Below are 15,616 nucleotides of genomic sequence, written 5' to 3'. Positions count from 1 at the left end.
TGCATGTTTGTTTCTGAGCTTACGACGAATCATCGTTCTATGAGATATTACAAAAGTTGACATTATTTGAATAATATACACATTCCCATGCACTATCGGTTTCAAGATAAGGGCTCCAACTAGTAACTACTGCAGCAGTTTAGATGCGGGCTGAATAGTGATACCTACTCCAGCTATCAGCAGAGTGTCCCCGCTGTCAGTCTCGGGTCGACCGACCGTCCGCTGCCCCTCGAGAGAGAGAGAGAGAGAGAGAGAGAGAGAGAGAGAGAGAGAGAGAGAGAGAGAGAGAGAGAGAGAGAGAGAGAGAGAGAGAGAGTGAGAGTGAGAGTGAGAGTGAGAGTGAGAGTGAGAGTGAGAGTGAGAGAGAGAGAGAGAGAGTGAGAGAGAGAGAGTAAGAGAGAGAGAGGGGGGGGGGTCTGGGGGTATACGCACCCAAACTGTTAGTCGCTGGGGCTCTTACCTTTGGTACCAATCGTGCCCCTTGGCCCTTTGCTTTGGGGACAGCACGGGCAGCAGGATCTGAGATAAAACTAAAAACTGAAAAATAGAGGCTGATAAAGCTAATTAGTGGCCAAGCATACAAGAATATAATTGAGGTCGGTTATTTGCCTTTGGTTGCCTTAGGTCAAGTCTGCATGGATAACAGCGTACTAAGGTGCAACCACTTCACGAATGGTTAATCCATTTTTCAGTTGTGTTTGACGTCACCGGCAGCCACCTAATTGTGCATTTTACAGATATGTTCACTGATGACATCACGTATGATGAAGTGACGTACCCCTGGACCAGACAGTCGTCTTTCTAACGGAATTCACTTCGTTGTGATGTCAGCTATTTCTGAAAAGTTCGAAGCCCGTTCCGATGCTAAGCGATCTGATATTAAGCACTGCAATTAATGATAGACATTTAGTGTTACCAATCGCTAAAAGAGTGTTACTACTCGGAAAAGACAAGGTTTTACGTTTCATTTATTTAATGACACCAAAAATGCCCAATGTTGACGTTGCCAATACAACTACTTTGAAAAGGCCTGTCTTGAATATCATTAAACATTTTGATGACAGATCTTGTACACATATACCCGCGTACGAGAGAAGCTAGCAAGGCTCAAAAAGGCAGGCATTAGCATCAAGCGATACAACATCCCAGCTTTGTAGTTACTTTGAACGATGGACGAATTTTAACAAAGGCACGTGATTGTTTTGTCAAAGCGTTGACGGAGTGTCGCGAGAGAAGCACATTCAAGGCCATACATAGCGCATCTTTCGAGTGACATCCCTGTCAGCCGAGTGACATCAACTTCTTGATCAACTCCCTCCAAAGGTGGAGGGGGACCAAATACGCCACATACAGACACGAGGGCCGAAAAGTCGCGCTCGACATTACAAAGCACTCCGAAATGGCTCACCGTTTCGCGATAGGTACACCGCAACACACACACCGAGACGGACGTACGACATGAATACACCGAGAGACACGACATATGGGAGAGACCCGGCCGATCGATAGTCAAAGCGAGATGAGATTGGTTGTGACACCACGCCGAACCCTTTGGGGATCTGTGGGATCCCTTGGGGTCTGGCACAATACGCGCACGCGTATAGAGAGGCTGGTAGTGTGGTATCAGTAAGATGATGTAAGAGACTCTAGAAGCGTGTACGCGGCGAATATGTGTAAGTACTCCTTATCTAACGATTGTGTCAAAGCTTGTAAACGCAACCGACGATGCGTGTAGTCTAGCAACTGCATAGCAGTTGACTGGTGGATAGGTCTGGCAATCAACTAAAACAGAAGTACAAGTGCAGGCCTGTGATAAAATGCAGCAGCTACACGTGTGCCAAGGGTGGCAAAATAATATCAAAAGACAGGTGCGCTTCTTGCTAGCGAAAACGTGTTGCATTACGAAAAGTGCGGTCGCTGAGAGATTCTGGCGATAATCAGCTGACAGTAGCAGATGACCTGTCAGTGACAGCTGAGCTGAAATGCTCATTGCTCACAAACGGTTCAGGCTCGGTCCGAGGTGGCGCCATCTGCCGAGCGAAATGTCAAACGGCGGTGCCGACCCCAAAACGGCAAGCTCACCTGACTAATGCTACCTGCGCTCACAGTAAGCGCACTGTGTAAGAATCGCATGGCTGTCTGTGCGGTCAACCCCCAGGCGTGGCGAAAGATAGCATGCCTAAGGTTCACAATGCAACATCGCTCACCATTCAGTCGCACTACGAGCTCAAATCTTATCTATACAGAGAGGAAAAGCTAGCAGTTTTCGCACGCCGAGATTCCCTACAGCAATGGCGCGTTAGCTGGCTTACGCGACGTCCTACGAGACGTCACGGATTTCAGTCGAGCGGCTACTGCCTGACGATATAGAGACGACAGCCACATAACCAGACAAACTTCCTGGGTTTAGCCACACCAATATCCTCGGTCCACAATCTTTGAAATTCAACGCCCAAAATCACAATCCTAGATGCGCAAAGGACTGACCTCAGTGCGTGTGAAACTTACCCACAAACAAAAACAGAATCCTGACAGTGCCGCAAATCAGCTTCTCTGAACGGCCCCCCCCCCCCCCGTTCCCACCCTGCAGGCTCACAGTCCCACGGCCACTTCTCAGACCTGCGAGATCTGATCTTGTGTCTCGTATGTCTCGACTCAACCTCCACTCATCATCCTCAGATCTCGCACGCTTTGACTTCATTCCTCCCGGTGCTGCCTCATCTTTTCTCCTTTACCATTTGACTTCTCCGCAGCTCTCGCAAAACCTTCATCCCTCTTAGGCGGTCTGCATGGGAATACTGTCGAAAGCCTGGCCATCCCTGTGCAGATTGTAGAAGTTGAATACCACAATCAGCCACCATGTGTTGAGAACAAAGGTGATGATTGCGCCCACCAGTGGAGCGACGATAGTCTGGATGATATCGTTCTCGCTGTTATTCCAGTCGCCAACAACCAGCAGGAAGATCAAGCCGGCAATGCCGATGCCGTAGACGATCTGAAGGATGATGGTCCAGATCATGTAGGGCAGGGCGAGGTAGCGGTTGTTCTGTAAAAGAGAGCGAGAAAAAACATGGTGTTAGTTAGGATCGCCTGATCTGTGGAACGGCGTCCGTCGCAGGGCATCCTAATAGGGCGTCTTAATCAGTTGTTTCTAGCAAATGTAGGGTGTCAACTGTTCCGACTTCTGTGTAAGACTGAATTTGAGCAGAGCGTTAGGATCAGTTGTTCTGACTTGGGGGAGGAGGAAAACAACAAGGTGTTTTGATAAGCAGTTCGGTGAGAAACAGGAGGCAGAGCTTCGTGAAAGGGCCAAACAGCAGCTGCTCTGTGGAAGCATCGAGAAGAAATGATAAAATGGTTGCAAGTTATTGCATTATAATAGAGGAAAGAAGAACGAGCAGGCGCAATGGCCAGTTGTTCCCTACAGGAAGGGAGACTTTTCAGGAGCTTAGAAACAGATATTCTCGAGAGGGAGACGAGTACCGAACAGTGAAACCACGAATTGTTCTGTGTCAGCCAGTGGCATTAGCAAGTTCAGCTAGGATTTGAGATCATTTATTACCAATTCCATTGAAAACATTACCTTTTTGGCGGCGAAGAACAGAGCAATGGCGGTAAGCAGGCTGACGACAACGACTCCGAGACACACTCCAACCATGAGCTTCCTCTGGTAGAAAGCATCGCTGTAAATAAAAGCCAAGGTCATACCATATAATAGCTTGAATTATGTCGACAGAAACCCCCGACAGTCAGCTTCATCCTGCAAATGGAATCGTTGTAAAAAGCCAAGGTCATACCAAAGTTAGGCGGAAGGTGACGCTGAAATATGGCGGAATTGGTGACATACAGGCAACAATCCTACGGGTGACTTGGTGTGAAACTAGTGTTACAATTCAACCATTGTAACGGTTTTCCTTTAAAAATATCAATGCTTAATCGAGCAGTTCAGGTTTCACATTTGAGCCAATAATCGGGGATTCTCTGGTAGACCAAATGGGTAAATCAACCTATCGGTGGTATGCCTAACACGACCCCGGCACAGGACCCCGTCCGTTGTTGCAAATTATCCAAGTGGTAGGCCCACCCACAGTTCGTCCAGCCCCAGCAATTTGGTCCAGTCATCAGTCGCCCAGTTGGTCCGGATCCCAGTCCCTCCGCCACCGGTTTTGCCTGCACTCCCAGTCCTCACCTGGCGGTTTGGCGTGAGTTGGTGTTGGACGTGAACTCTCCGCCCATCTGCTGCAGGGTGTTGCCCAGATTCTCCAGGGAGCCGATCAGACGCTCAATTTCCGATTGAGCCCTCATCAGCTTCATGAGTTCCCAAATGCATCCAGCTATGGAGAGGGCCGACAGAATCTGAAAACGGAGGGGGGGGGGGGGGGGGGAGTTAGAAAGCGGCACGAGCGGTGAGACACGGGGGGGGGGGGCGCTTCTGTGGGGTACAATCTTAAGCCCGAAGACGAGGAAAACATCAACGAAGCAGTCTAAGACGCTGCTTATTTGAAAGACGTCTGCGTATTTTCGCATACCTATCACAAAACATTTTGTCACCGTCGTCTCTGCACACATAAAATATAGTCTCCTGAGCAAACCAAATCATCTCTGTTTGTCCTAAGGCACATAAATTGTCCAAAACTGTTGTCCGAGTCATTTTGAGATAAAGGCGTTCATAAGCTGCCAGTTTATGAATCGGTTTAGTCTAAACACATCTGCTTGACGTCCAGGGATGCGGTCAGAGTTTACGTGCACGTTCGCCGAACCTTAGTACATCGGTGTGTAAACCCACGGTGTGACGGACATGGTAACACGATGTGTGACGGACATGGTAACACGATGTGTGACGGACATGGTAACACGGTGTGTGACGTACATGGTAACACTGGTAACCAGAGGCGGATCCAGCTCAGAGTTTGGGGGGGGGGGGGTGCAAACCATAACAATTTATCGATTCTTTCCATGCCTCGTCAATAGGCGTAATGTTAAAATTATGCCGTTTGAGAGGGGCAAATGCCCATTTTGCCCCCCCCCCCCTGGATCCGCCACTGCTGGTAACACGGTATTCGGTGGAAATAGTAACACAGTTCATGAATGACAAGGTAACGCTCAGAGAAATATACTCGTCTTTGGCATAGAAGTAACACGATATACGGGAAATGTGGAAGGAGCACTTCTACACTTCAGTGTTTAAAGGTAGTGTGCCAGCTTTCCTGGACCGTATGGAGTTAATGGCCCAGATAAGGAGAACTGGATTTTTAGAACTTATCCATACCTTCAAAACTCATGGAAACGTCTTAAATTCTTCAAATTTTGAGTACCCCAGTGCGAAATTCGCCCCGACGGGTTGTCGGTCGTACCCCAACCACATTTCACACCACTATGAACAATAAATGCACACACTGAAATCGCTATTACCGATATGCTCATCCAATCAAGTTTCGATAAACCCGTTCATCATCATCTCCTGCGGTTTCGAACACGCCTGTTAGGTGGTGCGGTAGACCGCGCCCAAAGCCAGGGCCCCGGTAACGTGAGTTAGCCGAGTCGGGGCAGCGTGCGCTGACCCAAGCCGGGGCTGCGCGTCCTCCCGGTGTCATGTGATAGCCCGGGGCTGCCCGCGGGGATGCGGTAGACCGCGCCCAAAGCTGCGGCCCCGGCTTGGGTCAGCGCACGCTGCCCCGACTCGGCTACCTCACGTTACCGGGGCCCTGGCTTTGGGCGTGGCTTCTGCTCATACTTTGTGGTGCGGTGGTGGTGCGTCGGGCCGCGCGCTCTGACTTCGGCCAAGAAAAATGCGTCAGCTGATCATTGTCATTTCTGCCACTTGCGTGTGGTGGAATGGGGTCATAACTTAAGAGACGGCTTTTTCATATCAATTATTTTACATAAAATCATATTTCAAACCATAAATAATGTTCGACAGCCAAATAAAAGAAACAATACCAATACAGGCTTACAGTTTAAGGCTCGACATTGTGTTGTCTACGATTAGACAGCTGATAACTCATTCCCGTACGTCGTAACTCTATAATGACCTTTGCTTATTGTCACATGTGCGCCGCATTCGCGATTGTTGCCAACGCCTGTTTGCAGGTCAGCCCACTACAGTTGTTATACATATCGAAAAACCGATAAACTTTTAGGCGAAAAAGGCACTATTCCAGGCCCATTTTTGATTTTTTTTGCGATATTAGGTAAAAACAGAAGCTTCTTATCCCAGGAAAAATAAAATGGGAAATCTTTCAAAGGTGGCACACTACCTTTAAACCATGCTCTCACCAAAACCAATAAATATGCACATTTACCGAATAATTTTCGCCTGCTGTTAACGTCCCTCTTACCAATCGAACCCACCTGATAAGAATTCCCTTCCTGGGACTCTGATAATTTGATAACCCGAGTTCTTTAATTTCTCAGTACTTCTTATGTTATCTGATTAAGAACCATGCCACTTTTCTGGCCCTACTAGGACATGTGTCCAGCCGTCCCCCTCCCACCCTTCCCCTCCTTACCCCTTCCACTCTTCCCTCCCTACCTCTCCCACTCTTCCCCTTCCTCCCCCGCCCCCGCCGGGTCATCAGTATGGTCGGCTCTAACCGAGCTTTATCAGGCGGGGTGCCGAGACCGTTTGGGAAGTTGGCTCGGCGTCGGCCATGGCGCTGCCCGCTCGCTGTCAGCCGAGCCGGTGCGTCTGTCTGACAGTCGGCCGCGTGGCCAAGGTCGGAGCACCCCTCGGGCCTGGCCCGGGCCAACGAACGCGCCCGCCCGCCCGCCGCCGCCGCTGCAGCCGCCGCCGCCGCGCGCCGGACCTGGCGCCGCTGTCCGCTGCAGCCGCCACCGAGCCAGAGCGGCAGACCGTGAACGACCGCTGATACCGCCCACCCGCCCCCGGCCCTGTACTCAGAGCGGCCTGACCCTGTAAACCACCGCCCGGATTTTGTAAACAGTAAGGCCCGAAGCCTCTACGTAGGTATGTTTCCTAAATGATCTACCGAGCCGTTGAATTCTCCCCATCGGCATCGTCCTGTGGTCCCATGTGGCTGTGGGTCGCTAAGTCGTGAATCAAGTAAAGCAATAATAAACTGGTAAACTGCCAACCAGAAGCCGTATCCGCACCTCTGCCACTGGCCCAGCTGGGTGGAATAAAAAATTAAACAAAGAAAAGTGTTATGTCAAGTGCAGTAGCAGATGGTGACGAAAGATTGCCCGTTGCGTCAGAGGTCGTGGGGTATACCTACGGGGACCTGTTGTCTCAGATGCTACAGGTGTTAGGGCTGACGGGGCCGCACAGCTGCTAGTTAGTATTTATAACTGGCGTTTTACGGTTATGTTAAGCAAGGAAAGGGGTGAAAATAGAACCGTTCCGCTCCTGATTGGAACAAAATAATGCGTTAGATCATTTTAATGAGTCATACCTACGTGAGCAAAATTATCCGCGATATGTCGACACTCGACAGTGAAAAAATACAGAAACTGATCACGAATAAGTTTGACCGAGTGCTGATGCTCTTTGGGGCATTGCTTAAAAGTTAACTACAAATTTATCAGGCCATTCAAATAGGATTTCCGGTAGCAAGGACGGCGCACCGTCACGTGGGGTCAGTCTCCCTAAATGACAAGGTCATACATATTCACCTCGGCTAAAAGCAACGGATGATGTAGATACCGTTTTACGTATAAATACTGCCCTCCTAAGGCACCGCTCTGCACATGGGGGTCAAGTATAGCGTCATTTCATCACAATTCATCGCGTGATCCGTCGCATGCTTCCCCATGGCTGTTATTTTTTTTTTTGCGAGTCGTCGATTGTCCATTGATTTCGGAAGGCCGGTGACCAGTTCTTGTGGTCGGTGGAGGTATGGATTACCATCGCCCGGTGGGTAGCTACCCCCCCCCCCCGAGCCGGCGCCCGGGGGGGGAGGAACACAAGTGATACCCAGCTGAAGTATTATTAAGTTGTTAATGGGTCACAATTATCGCAGATACATGAGTAATTTACAGGTTTAAATGCCCATTACAGACTGATTTTGTGCCTTGAACAATGCACATCCGTCGGGCGAAAACTCGTTTGTAAGTGGTATTTAATTTGTTAATGGATGCATCTGCGGTTACTCTCTGGTAAGATAAAGTTAATCCTCATGCAGTGCTAGCTTTGAGCACTGTTTGTTTTGCGGCTATTTAGTGAAGGGCTCACTGGCGGGTCTCTCGTCACGACCGAGATAACTTGGCTTCAGTTACACAGAACCATGCAACAGATGTTGTTTTGCAAGAAAATGTTTGCTTTTGCTGCAAGGCTAATGGCTCTTCTCATCGTTTCTCAATGTAATGCTGCAAGTATTGTTGACATGCACAATTGTATTTTGATCAAAAAGTATTACTTCAAAACTTCGGAAAAGTATTTCCAAGTCCCTCTTGACCAGGCGCGGATCCAGGGGGGGGCGACGGGGGCGGCCGCCCCCCCCCCCCCGCCATCCGAAAAAGGCGCCCATATCCCGCGGCAGAGAGGGCGCCCCGAGCAGAAGAGCGGCGACACAGCAAAGGTTCAGCAGAAATAGGGCGCCTCCAGCAGAAGTTGGGCTCACCAAGCAGGAGAGTGACGCCCAATTGCCTATTCCCAGCAGATGAGAGTCGCCCCAGCAGCAGATGGGCGCCCCCAGCAGAAGAGGGCGTCTCGTTACAAGAATATAAAATACCTTCTGTTCAAGAGGGGCGCCCCTGGCAGCGGAAGGGCACCCTTAACAGGAGACGTGTCCCCCTGAAGAGGAGCGACGCCCCAGCAAAAGGAGAGAGGCGCCCCCATTCCGAGAAGAGGGGCGCCCTGACAGCAGCTGGGCGCCCCAGCAAAAAAGGAGCCCCATAATAAGAAAATGGGTGCCACTGGCAGAAGAGGGGCGCCCCAGCAGAAGAGAGGGGTCTCCAGCAGGAGACGGGCGCCCCAAGCAGAAGAGGTGCGCCCCAGCAGAAGAGAGGCGCCACAGCAAAAGTTAATTAGAAATGGGGAGCCTCCAGCAGAGTTTGGGCCCGCCAAACAGGATATGGGTGCCCCATTGACAATATCCGGCAGAAGACAGACGCCCCAGCAGCAGATGGGCGCCCCCGGTAGAAGAGGGGCGCCCCATTACAAAAAGAAAAGGAGTATATTCTACCAAGAGGGGCGCCCTTGACGACAGCGGAAGGGCAACCTCAGCAGAGGGGCGGTGCCCCAGTAAAAGGAGAGGCGTGCCCCGTTCCGAGCAGCAGAGGGTCGCCTCGCCCCAGAAAAAAAACAGGAGCCCCATAAGAAGAAAAGGGGTGCCTCTGGCAGAAGAGAGACGTTCCCCGCAGTGGAAGGGCGTCCCCACAAGAGTGGCGTCTCCAGCAAAAGAGAAGTGCCCCCTGCAAGAGAGGGGCACCCCACCAAAAGTTGGGCAGAAGTGGGGCGCCTCCAGCAGAATTTGGGGTCGCCCAACAGGAGAGGGCCGCCCTATTCACAGTAGAAAAAAGACTCCTCAGCAGCAAAGGGGTGCCCTAACAGAAAAGGTGCACTCGTAGTAGAAGTGGGACGCATCAGGAAGAAGAGGGGCACTTCTAGCAGAAGATGGGCGTCCCAGATAAGTGGGCCGCCTACAGCAAATTGGTCGTTCTTAGAAGGAAGAAATGAGGCGACTTAAGCAAAGTGGGTCTCTCCATAATGGATTAGGCGATCCAAGCAGAGGTTGGGCGCCCCCGGGAAGTGAGGCATGCCAGCATAAGTGAGACGTTTCCAGAAAAAGGAGGGGGCATCACCGGGAGAAGAAGGACTACACCAGTAAATGGAGGCCACCTTTTTGCTAATATCTTTTGCTAGGGTAGCGGTGCCCATCTACGACTTTTAACCCGTGCCGTGCTGGTGGTCTTGAGTTTTCCGTGTCCTGCTGGGGAGGGGGGGGGGGCACACTCCCTCGTCTAACTCGGCTCCTGGGCCGCGTAGTGACGCGATAAGCGGCATTCGAAAGATCGCCAAAAAACAGGACGAAAACAAAACGGTCATTTTTTTAGGTCAGGTCGAATGTCAGGTCACCAGAGGTCATCAAAGGTAAAATGTTGCCTGCTTCAACATTTTTCCGTTTTCGAAGCAGCGGCACATAACTCGGAAACCAATAGAGCTATAGCGCCGCGGAAAAGCGCATTCGATAGCCCTTTTAAAGGTGTTTCTGCAAGCTGCGCTCAGATTTGACCTCAGGTCAACGGTTTAGCCTTCAGAGAGCAAAAGACTCTAAAAATAGCCTTTTTACGAACAATGTTTTCCTGCAATAACTTTTAACTCAATAGAGTCTCGACATTACGTTTGCCAGCATTGCGTTTCTGTCGTCGAGACACGTCGAACAAACTAAAGGTTGACCTTATGAAAGGTAATTTTGAGAATTTGACCTCAGGTCAAGGGCATGACCTGACCGGAAAGGGTCATGCTGCATAGCAGTCGATGCGTATCGTCGAGCTGAACACAGCTGAATCGCTCTATCTTATTTTTATTTATCGCTTATTTATCGCTCTAGCTTGAATCTATCAAAAGTTATTTAAAAAAACTGCTGCGGACATTTCATGACATGGGATGACCTCTGGGATATAATGAGTGGTCACACTAGGTGCAATGTTCTTATTCAGTGTGTTAATTTTATATGTATCCCAATGCTTGATATTGTCTAGAATGGCGCTCGTCCAAAAGAGATGCCTTTCAGTTTTCTCCCAAAGACTTTATTATACCTACCTACCTAATGGACACACTCAGAGCGTGTCTTTGAAAGATGTATCCGGACGTATAGTGCTGTCTAGGCCTCTCTCTAATGCCATGGGTGTCTTCCAGGGCTCTGCGTTAGGGCCGCTTCTTTTCACCATTTTCTCTAACAACTTATCGCTATACGCGGGCGACGCAAAAGTGTTTCAGTATGCCGATGACACTCAAGTATTGGTTAGCGGTCCAGCTCGGGACCTCGAAGTTCTCATCTCGCGCATGGAGGACTCGCTCGCGTCTCTCAGCGACTGGTTTTGCGCTAACGCCCTCAAAGTGAACGCAAGTAAAACACAGCTTATTGTATTTGGCAGTCGTCAAAATCTACGTAAATTACCAGACTTTAGAGTACCATTCCGCGACGCAGCGTTGCAACCGTGCGCACAGGTCGGGAACCTTGGCGTCACTTTCGACAGCACTATGTCATGGGACGCACACGTCTCTGAACTCTGCCGCCGGTGTACGGGACTGTTGATTGGTCTTTCACATGCGCGCCACTGTCTCCCAGATGGCATCATTCGAACGCTCGTGACGGCACTCGTTGTATCGCGTATCCAGTACTGCCTTTCAGTTTATGGTAATGGGTCCCAAAAAAATTTCGATCAACTCCAAAAATTCTTAACTTCGCCGCTAGAGTTATTTTCGGCCGCCGTAAATTTGACCATGTCTCCGACCTGCGAACAAAACTCGGTTGGTTGTCCCCGCGCTGTATGTCCGATTTCCACACCCTTGTCATCGCACACAAGGTCATACAGCGCCGAGAACCCGAGCAACTAGCAGCCCTGTTCGTCGCTAATAGCGCTATTCGCGAGAGATCATCCAGGCAAGATCACCTCTTCCATCTTCCCCGTCCGCGGCTGGAAACGGGCAAGCGGCGGTTTGGCTATCGAGCTGCAGCTCTGCTGAACAGCCTGCCACCTCACCTGTCGCAGCTGCCTCCCGCCCGCTTCGCCCGCGCTGTTAAAGCCGCAATCGTGGACGATGAATCAGCACATCGTCGCTGACCAATAGGATGGGGGTGGGTAAGAGCAATGAGGCTGTCCTGAGAGTGTTTTGTCCTTGTTTTGATGTGAGTGAATGTGCAAATGTATTGAATGATTAGATTAGCAACCGCGGATACGGATTCTGAGCAGTAATCGCCACGCACATCGTATGTGGATCGCTCTTAAATGTAAATACAATACAATAATGGAGACGTCGCACAACTGACCTGACCTTAAGATATCGAAATTCCGAGATATGCGTTTCATGAATAGTGTTGCTTTCATCAATCGCTGAAAGGTTCAAAGCAATCATTCATTCGGTATAGCAATGGTAAGCATTTGAACTTTTTCTTAGGCTAGGTCACTTGGCATAACCTGGTGACCTGACCTTCCATCACCCGCGTCAGACATTTTTACAACATGTGCAAAAAAGATGCATGATAAGGTATGCTGAAAATGGCGGCGCTGCGCGCAGCTGTTTTTCAGATATTTGCGAAAACCTGAGGGGGAGCGCGATAACGCCCCCTAGCACGGCGCGGGCTTTTAGCTCCCGATCTTGACGGTTTGGCGCCCCCTTTGTGTGGAGCGCCCCCGAATAGCCAGGTCGCCCCTATTTCGACTTGCCGCCCCCCTCCCGAAAATTCCTGGATCCGCCCCTGCTCTTGACCCACCCACGTTGTCAATGTCTGTGTATTTACGCCAGGGGCATGTATCACCGCAACAGCATCTGGCTCATTTTCCAATTGTGCCTCGTTGGAGCAAATGCAGCCGTTCCATCAGTATGTGCCGCATAAAGATCAATTAGAGTGAGGCAGCGCCCCCTCAGGGGAGCAGAAGACGTGCGAGATGCGGGGAACATTCATTCTGGCCAGGGTTCATAATGTCCAGGGTACGATATGCCCAGTGTCGAAATGGCCAGTGCCTTGAATAGGCCAGAGTTCATAATGTCCAGGGATTGCATGGTCCAAATGCGGCCAACTGGCTGCAGATAGGGTATATTCAAAGAGGCCAGGGTTCATAATGTCCAGGGCACGATGTGTCCAGTGTTCGAAATGGCCAGGGTTCATAATGTCCAGGACACGATGTGTCCAGTGTTCGAAATTGCCAGGGTTCATAATGTCCAGGGAACGATGTGTCCAGTGTTCAAAATGGCCAGTGCCTTGAATGGGCCAGAGTTCATAATGTCCAGGGATTACATAGTCATTGAAAGTGACGTCATTATGTAAAAACACGGAACCAGCTCAATGCGAAGCAGTGCAGTGCCGAAGGCAATGCCTTAGGAGAGATTACAGGCAATAGTAAATCAAATATTTTTAGGTTAAGTGGTTATGTATCTGGCTTCAGGCCGAAGGCCTGAAGCCTGATGCATAACCACTTAACCTAAAAATATTTGATTTACTATTGCTTGCAATCTATTCATGCGAGAAACTATTTCCTTATCCCCGGTAGGCAAACATCATTACCCTAGGTTAGGTTAGGTTAGGTTAGGTTAGGTTAGGTTAGGTTAGGTTAGGTTAGGTTAGGTTAGGTTAGGTTAGGTTAGGTTAGGTTAGGTTAGGTTAGGTTAGGTTAGGTTAGGTTTGGTTTGGTTTGGTTTGGTTTGGTTGACTGTGTAATCCCTGGACACTATGAACTCTGGCCAATTCAAGGCACTGGCCATTTTGAACACTGGACACATCGTGCCCTGGACATTATGAACCCTGGCCATTTCGAACACTGGACACATCGTGCCCTGGACATTATGAACCCTGGCCATTTCGAGCACTGGACACATCGTACCCTGGACATTATGAACCCTGGCCTAAATAATACGCACCCGCGAGATGCTATGGGGGAGGCTGCTGTCCGAAAGTAGCGCTAGGACGCTAAAAGTACCCAGAGGGCCACTGCCTTCGGGTTGTGGCTGGACCGCTACAAATCAAGAGAAGGGCCGCTGCCCTAGAAGTGTGACTGTAAATTGAAGAGAAGGTCTCCGTCCTAGGGGCCATAGGCGGCGGAACGGGGGGGGGGGGGAGAGGGGGAGGCACCGGGGCACCGTGCCCCCTTTGATTTTGTCATTTTAACATTAGCCCTATGGGCGTTCCATGGAAAGAATGGGACCAAAAGTCGGCAGTGCCCCCCCCCCCCTTTAATTGACGGTGTTCCGCCGCTACTGCTAAGGGGTACAGAGCAAAAGAAGCTGCCTGACTGCCCATAGGCGGCGGAACGGGGAGGGCACCGGGGCACCGTGCCCCCTTTGATTTTGTCATTTGAACATTAGCCCTATGGGCGTTGCATGGAAAGAATGGGACCAAAAGTCGTCAGTGCCCCCCCCCCCCCCCCCGATAGGTGTTCTAGGTGTGGTGGTGTTCCGCCGCTACTGCTATGGGGGAGAATGCTGTCCGAAAATAGCGCTAGGACGCTAAAATTACCCAGAGGGCCGCTGCCCTAGGGTTGTGGCTGGGTCGCTACGAATCAAGAAAAGGGCCGCTCCCCTAGGGGTTTGACTGACTGGGCCGCCTAGAAAAGGGCAACGGTCCTAAGGAGTGTGGCTAGGCCGCCATACTGAGCAAAAGAAGCTGCCTGGCTGCCGTTTGATGGTGAAACATTCGGTGTCATGAGATACTAGGGACCCGGCGCTTTCTCCTAGCATATGTAAAATATTGCTAGCTGCCATTCTATGTCGGCGTTAGTGGATTCCCGGTGTATATCTTGGCACATGTTTGGGCGGATCTCAGCGGACACAGCCGGCGCGCCCAGCCCCGCCCCATCGGCGCGCATCCCGCAGTGGCGCTCCCAGGCGTCATGGGAGGGGTGGTTCAGGGACAGAGGCGCAGCCAGAAACCCGTAGTGAGGGGACACCGCATTGGTTTCCAGTATGTGCGGCTGCTAGCAATTAGAGGATCTTCTCACTATAATTAGGCTGAGTCTCGAGACTGCGTGATTATCGATTGCCAGTCATATTCTTATCCCCGTATTCATATTCTTATCCGTTTTAAGACCCATCCAAGCTCCTGTCATTCTCTACCTGTTTTGACTTCAAGCACATGGCTTGGCTTAATGGGCTTTGCACAAAGGAATGTAGCTCTACGCAATGTATTGTTTTTGTCATAGGTCCGAAAGCGCGACAATTTTAACGTGATCAAATTCTGCATGCCCTTTCATCAACGGTATGAATTCCACCCCATTCCTAACCACGCCCGGTCGCTCGCCAAAAGCAGCCCTCGATCACGGAACATCTACTATCATCGTGGCCTTGTTGGCCGCCGCCCCTTGTTGCTTCGTCTCGTCCCAACCGGCGATCGTCGTTGGCGACAGAGCCAAACGGGCGTGGCTCGCGACGACCGACGCGCCACGCAGCGGCGGCGGCGGCGGCGGCGGCGGGCGCCCGCCAAAAAGTGGCGCGATGACGCCCCTCATATAAGCCGCGAAGAGATGTGAGCCAGGGATGTGAACACGGGAAGTTGGTTGCATGGACATGTTTCAAAGGAACATTGTCATGTTACCTTGCTCACGTAGAAGAAGGTGAAGCTTTCAAACATGTGAAGCTATCCGGCCAGATGTCCTAAATTGCGACCCGATCTCGTCAAACTCCGCATACAAACCCTCCTAATTCGTTCCCTGGCGCATGGCACAATTCCCTCTCCTGTTTAAAACTTACGCTCGATGCGATGGCGATGAACTTGGTGCCCTCCCGGGCATTGTACTTTCCGCAGCAGCAGTCGTTCTTCCCCATGATGTTGTCTGTACTCTCTCACACTGCTAGCCGCTCGCGTCTCGTGGTGCGTGTGGGCCTCTGTCGTCGGCGGCGGGGCGGCGGCGGGGCAGCGGCGGCGGCGGCGGTGGCGGCGGCGGCGGGCTCGCGCGGCCAATGGGAGCCGGTCGTCATCCAGTCTCAAGGCCGCTGGGA

The 15,616-nt window shown here is 50.9% G+C and overlaps 1 protein-coding gene and 1 long non-coding RNA gene across 2 annotated transcripts in view; one reads left to right on the top strand and one right to left on the bottom strand.

The window, feature by feature from the left end:
* LOC122392746 overlaps positions 1-15,616 on the top strand; it is a 42,573-nt gene that overhangs the window by 13,441 nt on the left and 13,516 nt on the right. The gene's annotated exons all lie outside the window — the stretch shown is intronic.
* LOC122392745 lies at positions 956-15,579 on the bottom strand. The gene is made up of 4 exons (XM_043387996.1): positions 15,368-15,579; positions 4,190-4,356; positions 3,584-3,683; positions 956-3,046 (listed from the first exon to the last, which is right to left on the bottom strand). Exons 1-4 carry the CDS (start codon positions 15,440-15,442, stop codon positions 2,777-2,779), a joined length of 612 nt encoding a protein of 203 aa, XP_043243931.1. The 5' UTR covers positions 15,443-15,579; the 3' UTR covers positions 956-2,776.

The sequence above is a fragment of the Amphibalanus amphitrite genome, unplaced genomic scaffold, assembly GCF_019059575.1.
Source record: "Amphibalanus amphitrite isolate SeventyFive unplaced genomic scaffold, NRLGWU_Aamphi_draft 000499F_arrow, whole genome shotgun sequence".
NCBI classification, from domain to species: Eukaryota; Metazoa; Arthropoda; class Thecostraca; order Balanomorpha; family Balanidae; genus Amphibalanus; species Amphibalanus amphitrite.
The sequence above is the reverse complement of the archived record's forward strand: the minus strand, read 5'-3'. Positions and strand labels throughout refer to the sequence as shown.